This window comes from Zootermopsis nevadensis, unplaced genomic scaffold (assembly GCF_977971745.1).
Source record: "Zootermopsis nevadensis isolate Lab colony 2312 unplaced genomic scaffold, Znev_1.0 Znev_ptg000057l, whole genome shotgun sequence".
Taxonomy (NCBI): Eukaryota; Metazoa; Arthropoda; class Insecta; order Blattodea; family Termopsidae; genus Zootermopsis; species Zootermopsis nevadensis.
Genome location: NW_028259188.1, coordinates 1,069,098 through 1,096,842, shown reverse-complemented (window position 1 = coordinate 1,096,842; position 27,745 = coordinate 1,069,098). Strand labels below are relative to the sequence as shown.

The following is a 27,745-nucleotide window of genomic DNA, read 5'->3' as shown; positions in this document are numbered from 1 at the left end:
TCTTCAGACTCACCGCTGTGAAAACCTCAAATCCTACGAAGTAAAATACTTGTTTAAGTCATTATTGAAAAATTACTAGTTCCACTTCTGATGTTTTTGTATTCAAACGCCAGTAGGAAATTCAAACTCCCTGGGCACGAAAAACCCAAGTCATGATTCCTTGTGGCCTAATTGATACCTTTTAATTCACCTGAAGTGTTCTGCTGTTCATAACATTACGCAGATAGATAGGCATAAGGCTGAGCCATTTCAGAATGTAGCCTTATTGAAGTGGGGAATGCTGTCAAGAAGCTGAAAAAGTATAAATCGCCTGGTACTGATCAGATTGTGGCAGAATTGATTAAAGCAGGAGGCGAAAAGCTGTTTTCCGAGATACACAAACTTATTTGCTTTATATAGAATGAGGAGGAAATGCCACAGCAGTGGAAGAAATATACTATTGTATTAATTCATAAGACTGACTGTAATAATTATCGAGGAATCTCCCTCTTATCATCTGCTTACAAAATATTATCCAACATTCTGACTCCATATGCCAATGAAATTAAGGGGGATCATCAGTGTGGGTTCACAACTGATCAGATTTCTACATTCACCAGATACTAGAGAAAAAATGGGACAGTATATCAACTATTTATAGACTTCAATAAAGACTAGAATAGAAGTCAAAGAACGTAAAAATGAGATATCACTTACCACACTATCAAAACGTGGCATAATAAAGGCATGAAGATGGTCAAAATGTGGAGTTGTCTGTGAGCTTAATATGTCATGCATGGCACAACGATGTATTTTAGGTCTCCATGTGCAGTTCCACGCGTTCTTAATGTCAGCTTAAACTCCCGAAGAAGACCCACAGTACCCAACGTATACGAGGCTTGGTGGGCCCCAGGGTCGGTCTTCGGGTCATTCCTCTGAAAAGCCACCAGTTTGGGAGGAAGATGTTATCAGTTTCGTCTTGGCTGGCCACATGGACATTAAGTTTTGGTCGTGATAGTTGAAAAAAAAAATTCTTCGTGCTACATGTGTTGCGTCTATATCCTATCAATTCCCACAAATCAACGACAGATACCTAGCCTCAAATTTTCATTCATTACAACCTATACGTATAGGCATACCGAATTCTACCACACAAAGAAATATTTGAACTCGAAACCCTAACCTCCACACTTCCAGATCAATACTAACCCCACATTAACAGTCACGACGCACTTACTGCCAAATTCTATTCTACCACAGCACGACTATTTCAAATAAAACACACACACCTACCATAATCTCACCAAGTCACTTTCGAAATCAATAGCAGATACATAACCTCAAATTTCCAAATACGTAACACACATGGCAGCCATCTTCAAAACATATGCTATGAACCCAAAACACCATCGACCATACTTTCAAGTTATCGTCAGGGATACCTACATCTCGACACATAATTATAATCACGTGATTTTGTTAAAAACTTCACAGCACTATACATTTCAGTTTATCCTACACATGATTTTTGCCAATTACATACACTATGCACCACACTTACCTGTCTGAATACATACAGCCATGAGATACTATTAAATGTTTAACACCACTGTACACCTCACAAATACATAAATACCTCCACCTAGCAAATACACTCCAGAAGTCATTTTCTAGTTCCAACGTAAGAGTAGGAGCCATACCATCATATGTAATGTGGTTTTGTGATCCCTTTGCATAAGTGAAATCTTTACTAACAGTATGAAATGTATTTGTTTAATGTATTGTATTGTTATTGTCCCTCTGTGTGCTATATAGCTGCTACTAATTTTTAACCTTGGCACTAGCCAGGGGTAAGTGGTTAGTGTCACGCCCCGGCCTGCTTTACCACCAGAAAAGGATCCCAGTACCCATTGCATAGGAGGCTGGGTGGGCCCCAGAGCCATTCTAGACACAGAGGCTAGAGGAAAATCTCCTACCTGTCAGGGATTGAACTCGTCACCCAGTCCGTAGCAAGTCACTATACTGACTGAGCTGCTCCATTTATTCCACATTAACTCATCTAACTTATCGATAAATAAAACATAATAAACGTATGTAAATTAGTAGTCTGTGTAATTTCATTCTGTTCATTATTCTACTAGATAATGTTATAAACTTCCTGATCCAGAATAGAATGGAAGAAACTGAATTCTTATGATATTGAAGGCAATGGCCACAAACACAGTGGTTTGCTTCAACAAAAGAAAATAGATAGGAAATCTTCCTACAGGCGAGGGAAAAAATTAGTCAACAAAAATAATCCTAAATTGACAACAAATGTCATATTATTATTATTTATTATCAACTGCAAATGGGTTTATGCCCTGTGGCAGTGGTGGTACAAGACACAAACAAAACAACACACACACCACACTCAGAATGAAACAACTCATAAGATTACAAAACCATAAGGCACAAGTATATAAACACAACATAACCTAAAGTAGATAACTTAAAAATTAATACCAACTAGACATAAGACAGTAACAGTAATGAATTACATACGTCATGAACTGATGCACTCACATTTCATCAGGACCTTCTCTTCACCTCATTTATCACTTTTCTAACCATCTTCCTAAAAGTACTTGGTTTACAGGAGAGAGTCCCTAAAAAATCCGCAGATAGCTGGTTCCAGAGTTGGATGTTCCTATTTACAAAGGATTATTTTCCGATATCTTGTCCATTGCTTTCTGCTCCTAATTTTCTGAATATGATCCACCCTGCTCAGATAGTACGGCCTTTGCAATCTGTCACCTATAGCCTTCCATGCCCGTTCTCCCGTGTACGCTTTGAAGAGAGCACATATTCGTGCTATCTTTCTACGCTGTGCCAGGGTTTCCCAGTTCGAATCGCTCCTATGATATGCAAATTTACATGCTTTCTTTTGCACCCGTTCTAACGCATTTATCTGCCCCTCCCTGTACGGATCCCAGCACGCTGCCCCATATTCCAGAATCGGACGCACTAGTGAAGTGTAGGCTAGACTTTTAGTGTTACTATTCCCCTTTTTGAGAACACGCATTGTAAAATGAAGTGCCTTCCAGGCTTTCTTCACCGTATAATTTACTTTATCAGCCCAGCTTAAATCGCTGCTTAAGATAATTCCCAAGTATTTACAACTGCTCACTTCCGGAATTACTTGATCCTGTAACAATTAGTTTGGTGGTTCAGGCTTTATCTCTTCTCGCTTGGTTCAGACATATCATCTTTGTGGTATGTTGATATCACGATGACCCGCTTCGTGTCTTGCCACGCGAGAACTGCCACATCTCCAGAGCGTTGACCACAGTGCTCTCCTTTGTTCAATTTCTTATTCTTCACTGCAGGAGGGACATTTTTCCAGTTAGCACGTAAAGTTCCAACACAGTCTGTTCTTTTGGACTTTATGAACAGAGCCAAATCTGGTGAATTATAAAAATTGTCCATCCACGACCAAGAAGTTGTTCTAAAAGTTTGACTGCAATTGCTGCAGTTTTGTTTGTTTGTTCCTGCAGTCACAAACTGATTCGATAGTTCCATGCCTCGTCCAGTATAAACGAGAAAATACCAAACATAGCCCGAGCTAGACTCGCAGAGTTCATACGTTTTCATGCCAAATTTGGCAGCCTTGAGGGGTATGTATTGTCTGAAGGACAAACGACCTTTCCATAGAGTCAAGGACTCGTCTATCGCAATGTTCTGGTTCGGAAGATACATATTTTGGAACTTGTTATTTAGGTGCTTAATGACTGGATAAATTTTGAAAAGTTTGGAAGGTCCTTGATATTCATTTTGCTTACTGTTATCTGCAAAATGCATAAATTTGTTTATTACTTCTAGTCTTTCCAGAGGTAAAGTCTCAGAAAAAAACGGAGTGGACAGTAGCCGGTTCTTTGAATAATAAGAAGGGTAGGCTTTTGTACAATGCCCATCGCCATAAAAAGAGCCAAAACCACGTACATTTCGTCCACTGTAACATCTTGCCACTTCCTAATCCTAGAGCGAAATGTGAGAGGATGGGCACTTTTCGATATTTCCTGCTGAGCACACCTGTTGGTTTCATCTATAACGAGCTGTGCAAGAGCTATATCAAAAATGTTTTCAAATGAACTCACGACATCTAGTTCAGCAGTGTCGAGCTGGGGACCACATACATTACAAAATGTTTCTCGTGAAGCAGGAAATGAGTCTATATTTTCCCACACAAACTTACTGGACACCCCTCCCAATCCTACTTGTATGATTTCTTCCTGTCTTTCGTCACTACCATTATCACTCTCACTATCACTAATCACGCAAGTTCCAGGAGTCGCAAACTGTGTATAATCATTGTCAAATACACTATCATCGTCCGAACTATATTCACTTATACTTTCATCTTCTAAAACTTCATTTAAAACTTGAATCTGTTCAAGCTCCATGAGCGCACGACTTGTTGAAGGGCGAGCCATGATAACTATGAGGTCACGCATTTATATTTAGACTGACAGGCACAGCTGGGGGAAATGCAACGTTGCCTCTGCATGAACAGAGAGCTCATTCTTTTCACAACAGACCAGTGAAAACCTCATCGCGCAGGCGTTATTCGTTCCATACTTATGGGCTGTATAAATTAGGCTTACAGCCGAACGCAGGGTATACGTCGAATCGCAGAGGGGAAGTTAAGTGCCAGACGTAGCATCTACATCAAACCACACAATGGGGTTAAATTGCAGAAATGTTCACCGTTATCTGGAACAGCCACTGACTACCCGCACAATGTCAAGGATCATACAGATGTAACCGTCGCTGCTTGCACCAAGACCACAATCAATTCCATGAATGCTACTTTCATTTTTTAAACACTCGAACTCTGCCACATTATCAATATCTGTTAATTAAGATGAGTTTTTCAAGGCAGTGAAAATGTGCATTGTGGTCCTCTAAGCTGCGACTCAGTGCAATACCTTCATACAACGTTCGGCACTTCCACGCGAACAGTGGAGAAAATACATCGCTCCAGAAAACTGGTATCCACCTACGATACCACACGGCAATCCACGACCCAGAAGACCACAATTAGGATAACTACTGAGTTTATATTCAAAACAAATTTCTCTTTTCCCTCTGCATGCAAATCTCATGTTATCAATAGGGACACAGAAAGGGCAGACAAGGGACTTCTCGACTACCTGAGATTCTCTCCACAGCCTCCAGTGCCACTACGAGGCTTCAAGACTGGCAATATCCATTAGCAGCCTCAGTTATTTTAACCTTTACTGTACGGGAATAGCATATTTAAATTTCCATGTCAAGGCTCCATTTAGCTCCAGTGTTGGCGCAATGCTCGGCCACGTGGACCACACGTAAGGCATGCCTAGGCAAAGAAAAACAATATTATTAACAGATTCACACAGTGCTACCAAAATTAACCTCAGCGTGGCTGTGCTCCCTTCAGAAAATAAGTCCTCACAATCAATAGGCAGAGGTGTCAGAATATCATTTGATTTTATCATCACAAGAAGCACAGTAATGCCAACACTGAAAAATACACCTAAAGTCTGCAACATCTTCAGACGACAAGTTTTGAAAATGTTTCTATGGAGCAGACTGCATCAAGTAACGCTGCTTCTGAGCGCATGCAAAAAGTAATGACCGAATGGAGGCAAAGTTCTACTGCACTTAACAGTCATTACATCAAGGCAAGTGGGAGGGGAAAATTGACAGTGGAACCACGGTTCCGGAGAGTCCGACGTAAATACGTAATGTAATAATTCAGCTCTTTCCGCAATAACGAAAGAGGATTGTAGACGGCAGTAATGTAACACAACAATACCGAGTAAACAGATGACGCAACAATTAGTTTCTTAGGTAACATAACAATTCACTTGGAGTTCATATAAAAGCTGACCATTCTCGTCGGTCCATATTTACACATTGATGATATGCATCTTACACAACTTCGACACGCTTTTTTGCCGAATGACCCTTCCGTACAGACGTATTTACGTCGAAAAAGAAAACAAGCCCTACTGAGAATTGAATTCCAGCGTCAAACACCGGTCGCCTTACTGACTGACAACTCCCACCCCACAAAACTACAAAATTAATTGTTCATTGCCAGAAATTGTCTTCAGACAGGCAGCCTCTGAAATTAGTAAGTGCCCGACACAGAAGCACTTCATTACATCACCTCCTGAGGAACCTCATCCGAGTTACACCTTCCATTAATTAAACTTCATGAAACACAAAACAACGCTGTAAAGCTGTAATTTGTAATGGAATATGAAACATTTCCACATATGCTCTTTGCTAATTTTGAACTCTGAATGCTACCACCTAATTACGAAATAAAAACACCAGACAAGTCTTGCCGTAAGTGTTGTCTACAGACAATGCCAGCATTAACGAGATGTTTCGTAACCAAAATTCTGCGGCCATTTCTCACCCGAGTCTCTTCCGATTTGTCTGCTAGAGGGCTCTAGCACACAAATCATAAATGAGTGGAAATTGTGCGGAGGCAGCGCGGCTAACATAAGACATTTTTAAAAAAACAAAGGTTTAGGGGAGTGTGAATTGCATAAAATCCATACCAAATTTAATCCAAATCCATTCAGCAGGTCTCACACTGAATAATGTGGACAGACAGACATCATCAGCCCTGTGTACATTAATTTTGTGAACATCATGGAAAGAAAGCATAAGAAACCATCACGATGGCCACGTACCTGTTCAGGTGTCTCCCATGACAAGTCGGGCGTTCTCTTCACCCCGTGGCTGCAGCAAGTAACCTGGTGGAGAACACCAGCAGCATTAGCAGTAGCCTCACAAGCCTTACCAACTCAAACACGAGAGAAAGTGCACGTCCTTCAGATTTCATTGTCCGCATAATTAGTCAGACAAGAGGTGTCAGAAAAGTGGAAATGACTCATCACAGGAAGACACAAGTAGAATACATCTCAGCACTACTGAGGCACGAGAGCTGTTTGTCAACTAGATTCTAATGGGTCACTGCATGGCATGCATAAAATTTACCCTTTATGGAACTGATATATGAACAGCCCGTTTCCAGAATGAGCAGTTGAAGGGGTAAAGCCAAACCCACACAGTTAATTCTCCAGCCCTTTTAATTCTTCCAGAACTGAAGAACTGAGCTACGGAGTAGCAAGCATCCTCAAAATATTCTGTCACTTTTGCTTCTCGGCACATACAATTTTAATTTGCCGTCCATTACCATCCTCGATCGCCGGAATATTTTCCATTTCCCATACGCTGTTTTTCATACTTGTAGAAATCAGTCCAGCATTTACATTAACTTCTTAATATTAACCTTAAAAATGCTGAGATGATAATGTTGCATCATATTGTGATGAATTATAATTGTTTAATTTTAACAGTCTAATCACAATAAAATATTTTATTAAATATTAAAATATTATTACTACAATTAACATTTAAAATATTTAAAATATATTAAAATGATGCTCTTTCTATCGAAATGTTCGATTTACAATAAGAGCATCATCTTTTTCACGACATGTTTCGGTTTTCAATGAACCATCCTCAGGTATACAATCGATATAAACTCAAACGTAATATTCCAAATGCAATCCTTCGTCAGAATGTCTATTAAATATCAGAAAGTTATTAAATATCAAAATTGATTTTAATTTATCTAGAAGTGGATAACTTTCTGATATTTGCATTTGGAATATTACGTTTGAGTTGATATCGATTGTATACCTGAGGATGGTTCATTGAAAACCGAAACATGTCGTGAAAAAGATGATGCTCTAATTGTAAATCGAACATTTCGATAGAAAGAGCATCATTTTAATATATTTTAAATATTAAATGTTAATTGTAGTAATAATATTTTAATATTTAATAAAATATTTTATTGTGATTAGACGGTTAAAATTAAACAACTTAAAAATGTTTCCTGAGCATTTTGTTTTTCTAATAGCAACTGCTTTGATAGTCGTTTCAGTTCCTCTCAGTGCCGTTGTTCTAATTTTCTGCTGTTATATGCTTTTCTGACCTTTGACTTCCTTATTCTAGTATTCAGGGTCCAAATTTTCTCAGTACTTTATGTGGCACAAAATGTTGGATGCTCTCGAATATTATGTCCTTGAAATCATTCCACATCTCCTCGACACATCTCCCATTGCTTGCCCATATTGCGAATTTATCCCCGAGGAAGGTTTGTAATCCTAAAACGTTTGTATCTATGGATAATAAATTGTTCAAAAGTATTTCAAAATTAATGTACTTCAACCTCATTTCATGCAATTTAATACAATCATAATATTTAATGTAATATATTACATCAACCTACAGTGAAACCTCGATGCATCGTTTTCGGCGGGGGTGGGAAATAAAAACGATGAATGCGGGAAAACGATAGATGCGGGAAAGCATTAAAAATTTTAAAAAAAACAATGTTTCTCTTTCAAAGTTACTTCTTTTTACCAAAAAAGTCTTTAATGGACAACTGGTTTGTCGAAACTTTACGTTTTAGGCCAAACAGAGCCCTTTCCACGTTCAAAATGTTTTCTTCGTCACGTTCACTAATATTATGCGCGTAAAAGAACGACTTCACTTTTGCCAATGCAGCGTGTGCTTCGGAAAAACTCGGCAAAGTTCGGGCTCGCATTCGTCGTTTCTCCCTCTTTCTCACTGCTCCTTCAACCTTCGCGGACTATAACAGGAAAAATGGAAGTACTATTACTGCCGAACTCAACGAAACGTAGCTGTAGAAGACACGATATGAACCAGAAGAATGAAAAAGTTTCGCTCGCCTTTCCTTTGTACTTATAATAAAAGCATTTGTGAAGAAATTCACACTGCACATGCCATCTGGCATCGCTGGAACGAAATATGAGTGCACCCAAATTAAAATCGTAAAATTTCTGACAATGGGCACCGCCATTCACTCCAACTATCACCCCTGCACCGCTGACCCCTCATTCCAAAAGAATCTGTGCTGGTTGGGCGACATAACAGGTTACCGCTACTGTGTATTCCAAAAACATTGTGCGTCTTTCGGTATTAATTTATCTCAAAAATCAGCATTTTAAATTCTCAGAAACGATCATTGCGGGAAAATTGTGGGCCGGGACTAAGATTTTTGAACGATCGATGCGATAAAACGATAGTTCGAGGAACGATAGAAGAGGGAAAATGTAACATTATTTTATATGGGATGTATTCGGGACCGAACAAAACGGACGATGCATCCGGGAACGATGGATAGAGGTTTCACTGTATTTGCAATGCAATAGAAATGGGTCATTTCAGCCTTTAATGTTACAAAAGATGGAACGCCCCATTAATTTCCTCTTTCACCCAGTTAAAAATGATAACACAAAGTAAAGACGAACGTGTGTCAAGTATTTCTGCTGTGGGGAGGTTAAGTTGAAGAAATGTTCACCGTTATCCAGAACAGCCACTGACTACCCGTACAATGTCAAGGATCATACAGAGGAAACCGTCGCTGCTTGCACCAAGACCACAATCAATTCCGCAACATCGTTCCTTTGCGTCTACAGAATCGGTGGAAACGGCGAGCATATCTCGTAACATGCGCATCAAAATTCCAATACAGCCAGCGATTCCAAAGTTACAGGACACATTATTTAATATCCATACTTCAGTACCAGCAATGCAACCAACCTGGGACACACGAGGATGCCGAAAACCATTCTACCATTACAGAACCACTTGTTACACTGTATCGGCCAGCCTCACAGCACAACCACCGAGTGCATGGGGGCAGGCTGGGGTACCACCCGAGTTCTCCACACCAGCCACGGTAGTAAATGTGGCAGCAACATGCAGCTCACAATGTAGACAGCCCTTGGGATGGGTGGGATGGAGCCAAATGGGTACAGCCAGAGCCCACGACGGGCCGCGTCTCGCAAGTGATGGCTGAGGATTGCAACTACAAAGATCCACGATAAGCGATGCAGTGACGGCCAGCAGAAGATATGCGCCACCATCACCATTATTCCAGAGACTGCCAGCAGGACGGACGTGCAGTGCAAGAAAGGACGCGAAGACAGGCGCAGGGCATCCTACAGGCCACATACAAAATAAATGCTTCAGTTAGCAATCTGAAAGAGCCAACGAATGCCCCATCACAGTTCTTTAACCCTAATAACTGACAAATTTACTTCGGTTTCAAATATAATTATAAACACAGTGAAATCATCACGTCATGACGCTTTGCTGGCACACAACAGGAACACCTGAGGAAAATCTGACAAAATGTGCTCTAGGTACTTCTAAATATAAGAATACACGCTAGACATGAAAATTACCAACTACGCAACCTACAGCTTCAAATACCTTCATTATTCTGAATTCAAAGCATGCAGTACCTCAATCCTGAGAGACCTAGCAGCGGCAAAGTGATCCAGATCGATTGCCGAGGCAAGCAGTCCACATAAAAGAACTTCCCAGAGGCGAGCAGTGACGGAGAGGTCTGCCAAGTGAACTGTGACAATGTGCCAGCTGAGTAGGCCGACGGCACCATGGGTGAAGTTGTCGGCTACTGCTCGCACAACCCGCGGCAGGGAATTCTGTGCCACCACGTGGTCTCCCAGCAATGCTACTAGTCCCACGCACAATGTGGCCACAGTCCTATTCATCCATATCATCCACAGCATTATATCGCAGTTTTAAGGTTGTGGCTGGCATTTCCATCACATTCTGTATTCAAACAGGAACGTTCCTTTAAAATGTGTGTAGTACAACACAAGCCCCTCCCCCCATTAAAACACCAACCATGCGTAACTTTAATTGGTGCTGGAAATATCCACAGCCACAAAAAAAAAGGACAAACTTTATTTTATATGCGACTTATCAGGGACTGAACAAAATGCATCTTGGAAAACGATAGTTCGGGGAACGATGGACAGAGGTTTCACTGCAATAGCACACAACGAACAAACAATGAGTAAACTGACATCAAGACTGCCCCAAAGCTGCAAGTTCTAGACAGATGACTCACATTTCAAATTCAAACTGCGTGCACAGTAATTCCAGAGATGCCAGTTCGTTAAGACATTCCACATATTTTATGGACACCAAAGGTGTTTTGCCATGATTACAAGTCTATTGTGGTCCCTTATCCTGAGCCAAATGAAATCGCCCACAGTCAATAACCGTTTTTAAAGAACCACCGTAATAACATCCCACCTACACCAAAGTTTCAGAATTAGCTTTCGCTTTAGGTTCTACAACCAACACCCTAAAACCACGTATACACTTTCACCCATTTCATCACACACAATAAAAAAAAACAGCAATTGGAGCTCAAACACCCTCGATATACGCTCTTTCCTGAACATGAGAGACCAAGTTCCGCACCCTTACAAAACATAAGGTACTATGAAGGCACTGTTTATTCAAATGTTCAAAATTTCAGACAGACAAATAAATATTCTGAACTGCACGGTAGGAAGCATTGCTCAAATTTAATATTCTCTTTTTCTCTTCATGAATGCTACTTTCATTTGTTAAACTCTCGAACTCTGCCACATTATCAACATCTGTTAATTACGATGAGTTTTTCAAGGCAGTGAAAATGTGCATTGTGGTCCTCTAAGCTGCGACTCAGTGCAATACCTTCATACAACGTTCGGCACTTCCACGCCTACGGTGGAGAAAATACATCGCTCCAGAAAACTGGTATCCACCTACGATACCACACGGCAATCCACGACCCGGAAGACCATAATTAGGATAAACTACTGAGTTTTTATACAAAACAAATTTCTCTTTTTCCTCTGCATGCAAATCTCATGTTATCATTAGGGACACAGAAAGGGCAGACAAGGGACTTCTCGACTACCTGAGATTCTCTCCACAGCCTCCAGTGCCACTACGAGGCTTCACGACTGGCAATTTCCATTAGCAGCCTCAGTTATTTTAACCTTTACTGTACGGGAATAGCATATTTAAATTTCCATGTCAAGGCTCCATTTAGCTCCAGTGTCAGCGCAATGCTCGGCCATGTGGACCATACCTAGGCAAACAGTATCACACAGTGCTACCAAAATTAACCTCAGCGTGGCTGTGCTCCCTTCAGAAAATATGTCCTCACAATCAATAGGCAGAGGTGTCAGAATATCATTTGATTTTATCATCACAAGAAGCACAGTAATGCCAACACTGAAAAATAGACCTAAAGTCTGTAACATCTTCAGACGACAAGTTTTGAAAATGTTTCTATGGAGCAGACTGCATCAAGTAACGCTGCTTCTGAGCGCATGCAAAAAGTAATGACCGAATGGAGGCAAAGTTCTACTGCACTTAACAGAGTCATTACATCAAGGCAAGTGGGAGGGGAAAATTGACAGTGGAACCACGGTTCCGGAGAGTCCGACATAAATACGTAATGTAATAATTCAGCTCTTTCCGCAATAACGAAAGAGGATTGTAGACGGCAGTAATGTAACACAACAATACCGAGTAAACAGATGACGCAACAATTAGTTTCTTAGGTAACGTAACAATTCACTTGGAGTTCATATAAAAGCTGACCAATCTCGTCGGTCCATATTTACACATTGATGATATGCATCTTACACAACTTCGTCAAGCTTTTTTGCCGAATGACCCTTCCATACAGACGTATTTACATCAAAAAAGAAAACAAGCCCCACTGAGAATTGAATTCCAGCGTCAAACACCGGTCGCCCTACTGACTGACAACTCCCACCCCACCAAACTACAAAATTAATTGTTCATTGCCAGAAATTGTCTTCAGACAGGCAGCCTCTGAAATTAGTAAGTGCCCGACACAGAAGCACTTCATTACATCACCTCCTGAGGAACCTCATCCGAGTTACACCTTCCATTAATTAAACTTCATGAAACACAAAACAACGCTGTAAAGCTGTAATTTGTAATGGAATATGAAACATTTCCACATATGCTCTTTGCTAATTTTGAACTCTGAATGCTACCACCTAATTACGAAATAAAAACACCAGACAAGTCTTGCCGTAAGTGTTGTCTACAGACAATGCCAGCATTAACGAGATGTTTCGTAACCAAAATTCTGCGGCCATTTCTCACCCGAGTCTCTTCCGATTTGTCTGCTAGAGGGCTCTAGCACACAAATCATAAATGAGTGGAAATTGTGCGGAGGCAGCGCGGCTAACATAAGACATTTTTAAAAAAACAAAGGTTTAGGGGAGTGTGAATTGCATAAAATCCATACCAAATTTAATCCAAATCCATTCAGCAGGTCTCACACTGAATAATGTGGACAGACAGACATCATCAGCCCTGTGTACATTAATTTTGTGAACATCATGGAAAGAAAGCATAAGAAACCATCACGATGGCCACGTACCTGTTCAGGTGTCTCCCATGACAAGTCGGGCGTTCTCTTCACCCCGTGGCTGCAGCAAGTAACCTGGTGGAGAACACCAGCAGCATTAGCAGTAGCCTCACAAGCCTTACCAACTCAAACACGAGAGAAAGTGCACGTCCTTCAGATTTCATTGTCCGCATAATTAGTCAGACAAGAGGTGTCAGAAAAGTGTAAATGACTCATCACAGGAAGACATCTCAGCACTACTGAGGCACGAGAGCTGTTTGTCAACTAGATTCTAATGGGTCACTGCATGGCATGCATAAAATTTACCCTTTATGGAACTGATATATGAACAGCCCGTTTCCAGAATGAGCAGTTGAAGGGGTAAAGCCAAACCCACATAGTTAATTCTCCAGCCTTCTTAATTCTTCCAGAACTGAAGAATTGAGCTACGGAGTAGCAAGCATCCTCGAAATATTCCGTCACTTAGGTTCTCGGCACATACAATTTTAATTTGTTACTGCTGTTTCAACTTGTACACATTTTCAGGTTTTGGGCACACCCTTGGGCTGATACTGATATTACCTCTACATGAAACTGCATAAATGGGAGCTTCTTTCATGTGATCATTTGTCTCATTTACCAAACATTAGGGTTATGTAATGAAAGTGGATGAATGGGTGTGCAATGCAGCACAAAAGAGAGACAAATGCATGCAACAATTTAGTTTCTACATCCTTCCGTTTGAAACAAAGAATAAATGAAATTTAAATAAACTAAAACTCGTTTTCTCCAGCTTTTTCAATGATGGCCAAAGAAACCTTTTGGGCAACATGGGGGGAAAAGGTTACTGAAAAACACTGTACACAAAGACGCCACGTGGACAACTTCAATTTTGTCCCGTAAATTAAGTATGTCTTACGAATAGAAATACTGTGGTAAAAGTTGTACTCGTCCTTGCTGAGGAAGGCCAAGCAAATTAACATACGTTTTCCTGCAGTCTGTAACACGATGGTGCGGCTTATCCTTCTATAATTTTCCCGACCATGACCAGCTGAAACGCCTTTCTACAAAATACTAACAACGTTTCTACCAATCGTTTCATCTCACGTGCGCTACAGGCTCTAACCAACAGCCTCAGATCTTCAAATACATACTACAGAATGCATCTTATGGAAGCACGTTGCAACACCACCCAATTAAAAAAAATAAAAATGAAGATTAAAGGTCGTGAAATGTTATACACTTAAACAGATCTTTTAACTGCTCTCCTCGAAAAATAAAGTTCAAATTATAATATATATATTACCTTGCAGTTAAATTATAGACGCCCCAACGCATAACGCCACATCACGCTGGACGACGCTTACCAAAAGAACATTTACCGCCACAGACAACTAACATCTAAAAACCAAAGGTAACAACTACAAAAAGAACCAACCACAGATAACAAAACGGTATACGTTGCCTGTGCGTTCGCAAAGCGACCCAATATTATCGAGGATATTTGTTTTCTGCACTGTGTGAACGTGAAGATAGATGTTCATAATGTCTACCTCTTTACTCACTCCTTCTATTCTGTAGATGATTTCATCTCTGCTGAAAATGTTTAAGCTTTATATAACATAATTTACGTATATGTAAAGCTAGTTTTGTATTTATATTTAAAATTCTGAGGTTTATGTATATTAATTTGTAAAATTATTTTTCATACTTGTATTACAGAATCTGAAATTTATGTACATCGATATGTGAAATGCGTTCTTGTACTTGTGTTGAAAGTTCTGAAGTGTATGTATATTGTGTGAAATGACATGTTCTACATCCTTTGGTTGAGTCCTAAGAAGGATCTATGGAATGCAAATAAACTCTACTCTACTCTATAACATTCGTGTCTGAATACAGTCATATTTCATAATAACTGGTAATGGCAGGTACTCATCCTGTGAGGTGTGCGACCTGATTACGTATTAAAAGGTTCTTGGAGTCGGCGTTAAACATCTTGTCCATACCTGGTATCAAATGAAATTGTACCAACCATGAAATACATCCTCTGAATTAATAATTGAAACAATTAATTTAAATTTATTGCTTTTGAATATTTATTATTATTATTATCCCCATTATATGTGTTATTAATATTAGTGTCATCGTTCATCATTTCTCTTTATTTTTATTATACTATAATTGCTTAATGTGTATATAGCCTCTTTATGTTTTGCATCTGTGTATTGTGACTCCCGTGTCAAGAGGTCAATTTCAATCTGACATTGGGTTCGTTTATAAACCTATATAAAATATTGCTGTTATATATGATGTAAAACACACAAAATGTCACCAGGAATTTTAGAATATAGAAATAGGTAGGTATAAAACACTATACTTTAAGAACCAGAGAACAGAAGCAAAGTTGCTTTTGCAGCTCGTAATGCTATATGCACTTGTAGGGCCACCTGACATGCTTCATTCTAGATCGCATTCCGCTTATCTCTGGTTCTTTCCTGTTATCCCTGGCTGACCCTCCTGCCCAGAGTCACTGCTCCACCCAGTGTTTGGTTCTTGAAGTGCTGTCCCTGAACACTGCCCATCATGAAAATAGCCTGTGACTGTAACCTCCTTTGTGTTTTGTTTGACTGATTCTCCCTCAGACTTGTTCTTCTCATAATTTTTCACTTCCCAACCTCACTTCAGACCTAATGATGCAGAAACGAAGTCGACACATTTTCAACCGATCATATTCGTATTTGGGGGGCTACTTAGAATTTAAATTATTACTGCGAAGTAGGTACTATCAATACCGTATTAATATTCGAAAGGATAAAATACCATGACATTTTAAAATATTTGAGAATATTTTGCCTATCTTCTATAGATCAACAGAATAAGTCCATGTCAACAGTATATGAAATAATTATATATGCTACAAGCTCCATGTAAGGAACAGACAAGTCAATAATTATGGATGGCTGAAATATTGCTGCATAGAAGTATAAATTATGAATTATAGTTTTTTGTGCAGTTTCAGCACTTCTCACAGAAACAATCAGTTTGACTGACGTATATTTCTTGAAAGGACAGATCTCTCAACTGGCTCGCTCACAGGTGTCAATTTTCTTTTGTCTGTGACCAAATCTTTGTATAGAGAAATCCAGATTGTGGCACCTAATAATACAAACGTATCATCTCCGAAACTAAGCTCTTTCTGCAGGGTTGGCAACATCATGTCAGCAGGATACTAGAGGATAGTTTGTAAACAATATTTTAATGTTTAGTGAATAAAACCAAAAGCCCTCCATGCTGTTGACAGCTGTTTTAGGATGACAATTGCTTCCTCACTACGGTACTCATGTTCATCCTAGGTTAGATGTGAATGTCAGGACTAACTATAAAACTACCACCATCTGCATACATTTAGGTTAGAGTCGAGTACATGTTTGTGACGCACTCAATACCTAATTTCATTAACAGGATACCACCACAGAAAAGACAGAAGAAAACAGGAGGATATTAAAATAAATATAAATATGAAAATAAATACAGATAGTGTTTTCATCCCTTACATAAACTGATACTAATGTGATTTTATTTAAACAAAATTACAATAATATAACACTTTCCTATTATCATAACAAAAGCTATTCAGTTCTGAACAGCTTACAGGAAAAAACAACTGCAGAAGACAGATGGAGTATGTTTTCTCTCTTCATTCTGACGGTCTCTAGCATCAGCTGTAAGAAATTATTGGCATAAAGTACATTTCAAGAAACTGTGTTCCACAGTACAGCTTCTGTGCCCTGTAGCATTTTTAAATACAATATAACACATTAGTATGAGCAGAGGCAAATCTGTTTCCTTCGGGATTTTGAACCAAAATTTTACACACATTTTTCACCTCTGCCTGTTATATGACCCACCCATGTCGATATTTGATTCCATCTTCCTAATAATATCTGGCGAAGATTATAATTGAAGATCCTTAGAATATATGATCAGAAGATTTCACGGCGACAAAGTATAATGAATTATTCTCAGGCTACCAGTCGTGTCAGGTGGTTGTACCCCGAGGATGAAGATGGTTCTCGAATCATTTGTGTTTTATTCAATAACCCATCCTATATTACAGGTAGCCTGAGAAAAATTCATTATACTTTGTCGCCGTGAAATCTTCTGATTATGCATAAAAAGTGCAATTTTCGATATCGTATGAATCTCTGATGTCAGGTCATCCCTGAAACTTCATCACATTGTGCAATATGAAGCATACACATGCAATAAAATCTCCACACATTCATGTAATCTCTCATAGAGTTAAATACATGAATAAGTAATTGATAATCAAGAGAAACAAGAGTTACTGACATCTCGCATATGAGGCTATTTGAACTGGATTCTAATGAAAGAGACTAGGAGTTAACCCGAATTTCAAAATTAAATACGACTGTTTTACTCTCAATTATCAAACTATTAACTATTCTTAAAGGAAGTACTATTGCAGTAGTAATAATCTAGAAATGTCGTTCACATCTACCTAGTTGCCAACAAGATTAGTAAAGAACACAATATTCAACGCCATAATTTTGTTCAAGACAACTACCGAGCCGAAAGAGAGCAAACAAAGAAAACCATGAAGATGGCTGTCTTCTGGTTGCTGCGCAGTGTAGTCGGGTAGAAGTTTACTGATGTTTCAGAGGTCCTTGATGCATCCATCATCAGGGCCAGACTAGACAGCGCAACGACCCAGAAGACGGCCATCTTCAAACTCACTGCCATGAAAACCTCAAATCCTACAAAGAAAACTACGACAACCTGTTCCCAAGCTCAATCGGCGCATGCAAGAGAGTAGAAAATATATCGAGTTTAAAAGAGGAAGCTCTCAATCTTAGATTTCAGTTAGACTTTTTAATTTCTGCATAAAGAAGCAATTAAGTACAGATACTACTCCAGCTGACTGAGGCTGTTTGTCAAAATTGAAGTCAATTTTATTATGTGCTTCCACGTTGCTTTACTGATTACAATGCAGGATTACTGAACTGGTGATCTCGTTAACACTCACACAATACTGCCTAAATGAAATATTGGATTCAGTATCCATGAGTTACATGGATATTAACCTTTATTACCTTATCCCACCAAAGTTCATGTAATATGAAGTATAATAAACTTGATAAAACAATGGATGACAAACTTTCATAGTAGCCACCTTTGGCTGTTTTACGCACTGTCCTACAAGAGTGACGGTTGCTGTGGACATCTCAAGTAACGTAGCAAATAAAAGACATGTACAAATAAATCTTTGTAACTAATATCGAACAGTTATTAAATTAAATTAAATTAAATTACACTGAAAAAGTTTCATAAATATTTTATTAATAGTCATTATATAACCCAACAGAATCTCTCCACTGAGACGATTCTACAGCTACGATGTATTTTAGTAGGAATCAGCTTAACATTACAATAAACATACCACACCAAGTTTTGAAATTCATTTTAACAAACTATGCATGTAAAAAATAAAATGCAACTGGCATACCAATGTGTGGCTGAAATATACATCTACATGCTTTCGGAAAGTCATAATTTCTCATCGAACATTCTATTTAAAATGCACGATATATCTCTTCTTCGCTGGTGCGCAGATTCACAGTTTTACCGTTCAATTGGTAATGCAGTACCATGTGTAATAAATCATCCGGAAGATTAAAGGGACACTCTGTAGATTCAGAAACAAACGCTTGCAAAATATGAAACCCAACAGTATATTTTTCTGGTTTCTTCTCAAAAAACTGTTGATTTTCAACAGATCACAACGTTCATCAAACCCATTAAAGACTGTTGCCCAAATTTCTTGCAGGATCTTTGTGAAGCTGGTAATGAACCTTTGGGTTTCAAAAAAAAGGCAAAGATTCTCCTTAACTCCTTACTGGTGACGTCTCTAGTTCTAAGAATGATTCCCATAGTCAGACCCTGACTGAGGTCTTCATTGGTTTTACTACTTCCTACGTATCCGTACAAATCCATAATTTATACCAGCGTTTCCATATTTCCAGTTCAAATTCAATTATAAAATATTTTAATAGCTGGTACTTATTCTAACTTTCAGATTATGTCTGACAATTATAAAAAAAACACTGTAACTATCTGAAGACAACACACATAGCATCACCCTGATGATGGAGGCAGCAAGGACCTCTTAACCGGCAAACTTCTACAAGACTACACGGCGCAACAACCCAGAAGACAGCCATTTTCACACACACTGAATTGTTAATTAAGTAAAGTCTTGTTTGTCTTCTTTCTGAGTAACAGTGGACCACAAATTCCTGCCTTTGTTACACAGTAGGAAAACAACATATTTAACAACGGAAAGAAAGCAAACAGTATCTTTCTGCTCAAAGTTACTCTCATCTGGTGCAATATAACTGATTTTACACCATAATATCCTGTGGAGGAAATGAAGCTAACATGAACTGTACAAGCTGCTTTATAACAAATTTAGGAAGATCAGAATGGTTCAAAATCAATGGAAGAGTGAGACAAGGAAATGTCCTTGCACCAACGTTGTTTAGACGAGGACAAAACAGTTCGAGACGACAAGACACAAAAACAATATTTGCAGCCAATGAGTTAATCCAGGTGAAAGACAAACAGTAAATTAAGGAAAAACCGTATCAATCAAACCCATTATAAGGGTATACAGACAGAAAATGAACGTACACAAAGCAATAATTACACTGAACACAAACAAAAGATCACGAGACAAATTCATTGCTAAGTAAACACTAGTGTTACTTAATTCCCTGTCATGTTTCAGCCTTCAAAGAGCAGTAATACCATCGACCAACCATGAAATCACTAATTTTACTTGTTCCTTTTAAAATGTAACATGTGATAATATAAAACAAAACACAAGCTAAATGAATCTTAATTTCTTCAACAGCTTCTCTGTTTCTGTCATCTCAATAAACTATGTCACAGAGTTTTTATGCACCCTAACATTCAACTGCTTAAACCTCTTCACCTCTCGGAACTTGCCTTACGCATCCCTTGCATTGCGCTACCTTCCAATTTGTACTGAACTTCAGTTTTAATTTTCTATTAAACATGTCTTTTGAATCTGCACTTATGCCCACCTTCCATGAAAGTCACTGGGCAGACAGCGTTCGTTTGGTTTCTTTCGCTATTCTTCGGCCCTGCGGCGCTCTGATCCTCCCATTCCTCGCTACTGCTTAACAGCATCCCATATAAAAGATGCATGAAAAAGAATACGATCACAACTAACAACTGCATTAAACAAAGTACTTTTTGTGAACCCCATACTCACTCAGCTGCTCCAGAAATCCCCCACATTTTACGTAGCCCAAATGTTCATTACAATGTCTGTAACATCCCCACTGCTGGACCCGATCCCGAGCAGATGATCCAGTCAACATACCATCCTACTTCCTCAAGATCCATTTGAATATTATCCTTCCATTTATGCCTAGATCTTCCAAGCAGTCTCTTCCCTTTACATTGTACACATTTCAGCTATCCATGTATACTACATGTACAGCCCATCACATCATCCTGATCTTCCTAATAATATTTGCAGCCGAGTTAATATGAAGCACATCGTTTTTACGATTTTCTTCAGCCTCCTGTCGTTTCGGTCTGCTCCGCTCCCCTAATCTTCATCCTACGTGTATAGGGGATTTAAACCCCTCAACCAATGAGCATTAAGTACAGATTTTAACGATTCAGCGGTTTGCCAGGCACAGCCATCTGGATCGCGTGTGAGCAGCGACACATGGTTGATGATACAAGACAACCTTTTGAAATTTCTTATCTAAGACACTTTCATACACATACCATAAGAATGTTAAAATGTTTTAATTCCAGATTTTGGTTAATGTGCTTTCAGGACAAACCACACATTTAGCCCAGAACCTTCTTCCATGTATCGGATGCATTAACCGAATACAATTTCCTAACATGTAGTTTTTCCTTTTCATCAACAATTTCAAAAATGTAACACCACACAGAAATTGAGACAGCGAACTATGTAATGTTTAGATATGAAAGATGTCTCTAGCCAAGCTGTCTTTTTAAATTGTACATTCAATGGGAGCACGGGTAGTTCAGTCAGTACGGTGGCTATGGACTGGACGACCAGGGTTCAATCCCCGACAGGGGTAGAGGATCTTTCCTCCAGCCTCCGTGTCCACACCGGCTCTGGGGCCCACCTAACCTCCCATACAATGGGTACCGGGATCCTTTCCTGGGAGTAGAGCGCGGCCCAGGGCGTGATATTTACCACTCACCCCTATCTAGTGCCAAGGTAAAGAATGAGTAGGAGCTATACCTTCTCTTACCCCACGTGCCTACAGGGCGTGACAGCTTTACCTTACTTTTATATTCAACAACTAAGTATCAAAATAATTTGGGTGCGTTAATACATATTTTACGTCTGCTACTTATTTTATTGTGGTACATCAACCTTCAGCTTATGGGACTAGGGGATTTGAACTGCTGGCCGGACTCTAACTCCTGAGTTAATGGTTTAACAGTATGTTGGTACAATGCATGACCAATTGAATCATCCATCAACCACAGCATACCAACAATAATGGTTAAATGAGAAAAATTAATTTTGTAGTTGTTTGATGAATATTGTATTCAAGGAAAAAAACAAGAAAATTAAAGAATGCAAAAGTTACCTATCACAGATTTAACCCACATTATGTACACTTTAGACAAAATAACACAAATCTTTATCAGTGCTAAACACTGAAAAAGGGTTAACATACTCAAGCAGTACATTAAATAAATAACAGCGCTAACACAAATACAAGTTGTGATTTGATAATACAACAACATATATAAAAGTCAGTATTTATTATACCGTGTTAAGAGAGACATAATGAAATGTGATTCCGTTCTAAACGAACGAGGTGCTGCGATCAGAACATAACATAAAGCAGTCAAGAAATTCCAAAGTATTGCACTGTTCTTTGGGGCATAGCGATTGTGGGCACTTCAGCTGAACTGCATCACTGAACAAAGCAGACAACGTATTTACACAGTCAACAACACCACCAGTTTTTCGGGACGCATTTCAGTTCCACTCTCCTCTCATTCTCCTTTATGACTTCTGTGCATAATGAGGTGTTACTCAACTACCACCCAACCTGCCATGTAAACATGAGTAACGCTAGGCTCGAAAAAAGTACATCATAAGCGGAGTAGCAGTTTTATGAAGTCATCGATCACCTGTTCTCCGGAACACGTCTACAATTTTAACCGTCCTTATTCGCCCCTTGGCGACACTTTGCATGGCCTCGCAACATTTAAATTATCGCAAGACTAGAAGAATAAAACAATAAACTGGTGGTGTGTAAATATTTGGCATTTCACTGTATTCTCAAGTTTAAATGGCGATGATATGTACTAGGAAATTTTGAAAAGAATTCTTAGCGACAGTAGCCTTCGCTAATATCAACAACAGGCACTATTCTGCCTCTCAATAATATCTACTTTCTCATTATTATTAATGACAGTTTAAGCAAAGGCAATTATTTACATGTAACATTTTAATAAAGGAAACAAGCTTACCGTAATAACATTTTAATTCTCACTTGAATTTAATAAAGAGACTAGTGATGCACATGACAAATAAGTACATTCTGTTTCTGCTAAGAGACTATTCAACAATTTTGTTTTGTGCTTCAGATTGCCAACAAATTTAAATTTCCACTCTAAATTGTGCGGAAATGCCAAATGCATCATCAGAGCTGATACACATTTCCTTACCACATCTTTCTTCTCCTTCACGGATTTATGTTACTTTCAATTCCAAAATCATAAACCGCCACGGCCTGTCAACTTTATCAATCCGGCATCCCTTCGTCACTAGGGAAGCAATGCGGAACAGGAAATGAGCAGGATCCGCGTACATGAAAAACATAACAGAATGAACAAAATTCTGTCTCACAGTTCAACTCAGGGACAAAAACTTGAGTGCAAAAATAAAGGGGGGGAAAAAATTGAAGAGTGTACTTTTCAGAGTACACAAAACTTTGAAAGGCGTTCCTTACGCCTCATACTTCTTAAAATCACCGCCTTAAATATATGTAAGATCAGTGGTAGGTGGCATAACACAGCATCATGCCGTTACTGACGGTAGGAAATCAGAAGCCTCCGCTGGCATGACGTCCTACGAGAATAAATTAAAACCGCCCATTGAGTTTTATATTACATAAGCATGGGCAACGGCATATTACCTGTCCGGGCAAAGGATTGTAGGTAGTGGCATAACGGCAGAGAATCATCCCCCGGCGACTCAAGACAGAAAATCTGAGCGTCGCTTATGACAAAGCAGAAGACACATCTAAAAATTAAGTGCCACGCAACAGAGCATGTGCTTTGTAACTCTCCTGGGATACACGGCTTTCCCCTTTCACTCATGAAAATACCAGGCTACTGCTACAACCATTGTCACCGAAGGTGGCTGTCTTCTGGGTTCTTGCGCCGTGCAGTCTGTTAGAAGTTTACCAACGTTTCAAAGGTCCTTGATACCTCCATTATCAGGTCAATGATGGAGGCAACAAGGACCTCTGAAACGTCGGTAAACATCTAACAGACTGCAAGGCGCAACAACCCAGAAGACAGCCACCTTCAGATTCACCGTCGTAAGAACCTCAAATCCTACAACCGTTATCGTTCTTATCCCTCAAAAATTCAGCATTTATCACCATTCTACCACTAACATACGAATGAGACAGGTGGAAAGTAAAATGAAATACAAACGAGAATGAAGACAAGGTAACAAACAAGTCAGTAGTGAAATTTCTTAAAACAGTAGGTACCTAAGAATGCACGCATTTCTGTGGTGCCAAACAAATGCTAGACGTCAAGATTGTTACGATTCTAAAAACGCAGATTTCAGACGTGACTTTCACGTAAAATGTGGGTCAGCTCTGAGAAATGACATTCTTGTGCAGTCATCATCATCATCATCATCAGGAGCATTAACTGTGTTGGCATTCTGTGAGGTGTGTGTTTCGTTATATCGTCTTGGTGTGTAGAAAGTTTTAATTTGAGCACTGTTAATAGTTTGGTACAATTTTCCAAGAAAAAACCCATTAGGAACCCCCAAGGTTGTATCTCGGTCTTTGTGGTATATGTTCGGGAAGGTTGCAATATTTCTTTTTTTGTGATTCTGTATATGTCATTCTTAAACTGCACTCAACATGCAAATAGCATATAAAAGAACAAGCCTGTAACAGCTTGCTTGAGACACACTGCAAGTAATTCACTTAGGAGATACAACAGACATAATTTTCCCTGAAATATCGCACCACACCTAACTTTTGGCCTGTCATCTGAAAAAATTATAAACTTTTCCTCATTACAACAACTTGCGACTGCTTACGACATATAAATACATTATTCATGAACATGAACAGTTTTCAGATCTCATTAGGATTGTCACAATGAATGAATAAAATTCGGCTTTAACGCTTGCCACACGCACAAAAATAAAACTCATTTGTACAAAACCATTGCAGCGCATGAATTAAAATCAGCCCCTATAGGAATCTGGTTAATGGCATGAAACTAGTCAAGAATGTGGCAACGCTTCGGCTGCTCTCAAGCTAATTTAGTCGTAAAGGAACATTGTAAACGTTCAGTCTTTGAGGTTACATATACCATGCACAACGCTGTATGACCCGCAACGCAACGTAATCAATTAGAATATGTTTTGTATAAAGTGAAGCTTCCGCGACGACTGAAGTTATTGAAAGATTCTCCGGTTACAAGCTGCGTCAGGTGGATGAACGGTGAATAAACCATATATTCTGCCAACGTTTCGAGAACAATCTCTGCTCTCGACGTCAGGGCTGCTGAGTAACAGATCTGATCCTTTGTTGTGCGCTCTCTGATGGGAATATGTTTTGATGATTTTTATGAATGTCTGATGATCCCTCACATTTATTCTGTCTGGAGAACCACAGTTTTTATTACATACGACTTGAAGCTTTCACGGCAACAGAGATGAAATCCTCTCAGGAGACCGGCCACGTCAACTCGAAACAGAAGTTCAACTTTTGAGAGGCTGCCTCTATCGTCATGGAATGATATGACGGGTAACCGCAGTCAGTCGTATCTATGATCAGTGCCCCTTCAAGTGCCCAAGAACAGCAATAACTTGCTGAGGTCAGCGAAAGACAACCTTGGAGGTCGTGTACCAGGTACGTACTGGATTGCATGAAAGTGTGGTAAAGTGTATGTGGGCCAGACAGGGTGCACCATAACAAGGAGCATGTGCATTACATGCAACACCACAAACTTTAAAAATCGGCAGTAGCAGAACACAGCATCAAAACCAGTCATAAAATTAGCTTGGATCGACTGGTAAAGGTGGCAACTGAAATACGACCGCACTCCAATAATTTCAACAGAGACAATGGGTTTATTCTGAGCCAGGAATGGCACCCTCATCGACATCCTCCAGAAGACACATACGATTAAGCAACACTCGGACGGGACAAAAACGGAGAGGTCCGTGGACGGGTTAAGCGACACGGAGACAGAACAAGAAGGGGAGAATGACCGCCCAAGTGATGGGTTTGTTTAAGCTACACAGAGGTGGCACAAGGCCGGAGGGTCGATCGCCTTTGCAGATGACGGAACCTTTTAATACATCATTGGTCGAGTTCCAGGTACAACAACTCAGCAAATGACTCGAGATGGGTTCCACTTGACCAAACATGAAGGGCCACCAATTACATACACGGACAACCAACTTTGGTTACCCATCACATCACTGCCTGATGATGAAGACAGACATATTCTCTGAAAAATTGGACTTCTGTTCAAAGTTGACACGGCTGGTCGCCCGAGAGGATTTTACCACGTAATTTGTAATGTTTGAAAGCCAAGTAAGTCCGACTCAGTGAATAGTTTTCTTACTGTCGAGACGCGCGGAAACTGAAAAGATGGAAGAATATAGAACAGCTGATTTGTGGAGACCAAAGTGAAATATTAGCAATGTGATTCAAGCAGTGCAGTTATTCTAAAGGAAAATGAACACTATGAGATGGAGGTGGCTTTTTCATCTTCTTTCAGCTGATGCACCAATTAAGTGTTTGGTGCTTTATGGTACTTTGGCCGGTTTTTCGACTTGGCTACAGTTTCATTATTACGAAGCCGTTTTGGTTTTATTCAGCAGAAATCGCAACTGTTCCTGTGCACGTTGAAATGGTGACTTGGACCGGTCAGACAGCTGGTGGCTGGGCGGTAGGTGGAGTTGCAGGGGATCCCGTAACCTTCTGATGTCTGCTTCTACTCGTGAAACACCTTCCTTCAGTTGGTTGTAGCGATCTAAGTCGAGACCCACTTTTCGGGCGCGTTTGTGCAGTATAATCAAGTGCTGGCGGTCCTTCACATCTGGCAGCAGATACTCCTGTCACAAATAATTGAGATTGGTTCTATCAGATGTTCATCATTCTAGACCATGGGAGTTATAGATTAAATATTCACTCAAACGTACAGGTTTCAGCAACACATTATTACCTTAATGTAATTGAACGTTGTAATTGGAAACCAACAGATGGAGAATGAGGAGCATTTCAAGTACTTGGGAAGCATAGTCACGACGGACGCTCTATGGACCAAGGAGGTAAAAGCAAGGATAGCCATGGCCTTCGTCAAGAAGAGGATACTTCTCACTAGCAAGTTGGGCTTGGAGATGAAGAAGAAACTAGTGAAGTGTTACGTATGGAGTGTCGCGCTGTATGGAGCAGAGACTTGGACACTCAGGAAGAAGGAACAGAAATACCTGGAGAGTTTTGAAATGTGGTGTTGGAGAAGAATGGAGAAGATCAGGTGGACGGATCGAGTGACCAACGAAGAAGTATTGAGGAGAGTCAACGAGCAAAGAAGCATTCTGCAGGCGATTACACGAAGGAAAGCTAACTGGCTGGGACATATTATGAGAAGGAATGGATTACTGAGTGATATCACCGAAGGCCAGGTTGAAGGAAAGAGAGGACTAGGAAGAAGATTGATACAGCTAACCGACGACCTTAAACAAGGAAAGAAGATGACGTTCCAGGAATTAAAGCGAGAAGCCGAGAATAGGGACAACTGGAGAGCTCTTTTTGGGCAGAGCAATGGACCTGTCGTCAGACAGAACACTGAATAATAAGCTGCCATTGTGAAGTTACACCCATTCTGGTAATTCACTTCATCATGAACAGTGCACAAACATATGACTGCATATTACAAGACATTTTCATACTTAACTGCTTTCTGAATTCTGGAGGAAGGACATACGATTCTATTTTACCGCTGTTTTTTATGGTAGAAATCATGGGGGCAGATCAAAAGCTTGATTGCATCATTACATTTCTCAAAACGGCCAAATGTTACCGTTCTGTTTGATAGCGGAAT

The 27,745-nt window shown here is 39.6% G+C and overlaps 2 protein-coding genes across 10 annotated transcripts in view; both read right to left on the bottom strand.

Annotated features, from left to right (window-relative positions):
- The window catches only part of LOC110838461 (transmembrane protein 267), a 32,485-nt gene extending 17,766 nt beyond the window's left edge, over positions 1–14,719 (bottom strand). For 5 of the 9 annotated variants that reach the window (XR_015538811.1, XR_015538812.1, XR_015538813.1 and 2 more), the window contains exons 1-6: positions 14,619–14,719; positions 13,346–13,408; positions 10,362–10,692; positions 9,655–10,055; positions 6,708–6,770; positions 5,172–5,356 (exon numbers count right to left, since the gene is read on the bottom strand). Coding sequence is in view for 1 of the 9 variants with exons in the window: in XM_087361337.1 (XP_087217463.1) it covers positions 9,726–10,055; positions 10,362–10,649 (618 nt within the window). In the remaining 8 variants the exon portion in view is untranslated. Of the gene's footprint in view, positions 1–2,298; positions 5,357–6,707; positions 6,771–8,232; positions 10,056–10,361; positions 10,693–11,836; positions 12,435–13,345; positions 13,409–14,618 lie in introns of those variants that run through there. The other 4 variants (XR_015538809.1, XR_015538816.1, XR_015538815.1 and 1 more) reach the window with 4 other exon arrangements.
- Positions 14,720–18,655: 3,936 nt separating this feature from the next.
- MCU (mitochondrial calcium uniporter) overlaps positions 18,656–27,745 on the bottom strand; it is a 77,911-nt gene continuing 68,821 nt past the window's right edge. Inside the window, exon 7 of the mRNA XM_022081671.2 lies at positions 18,656–26,756. Coding sequence (XP_021937363.2) covers positions 26,493–26,756 — 264 coding nt within the window. The 3' untranslated portion in view covers positions 18,656–26,492. The remainder of the gene's footprint in view (positions 26,757–27,745) is intronic.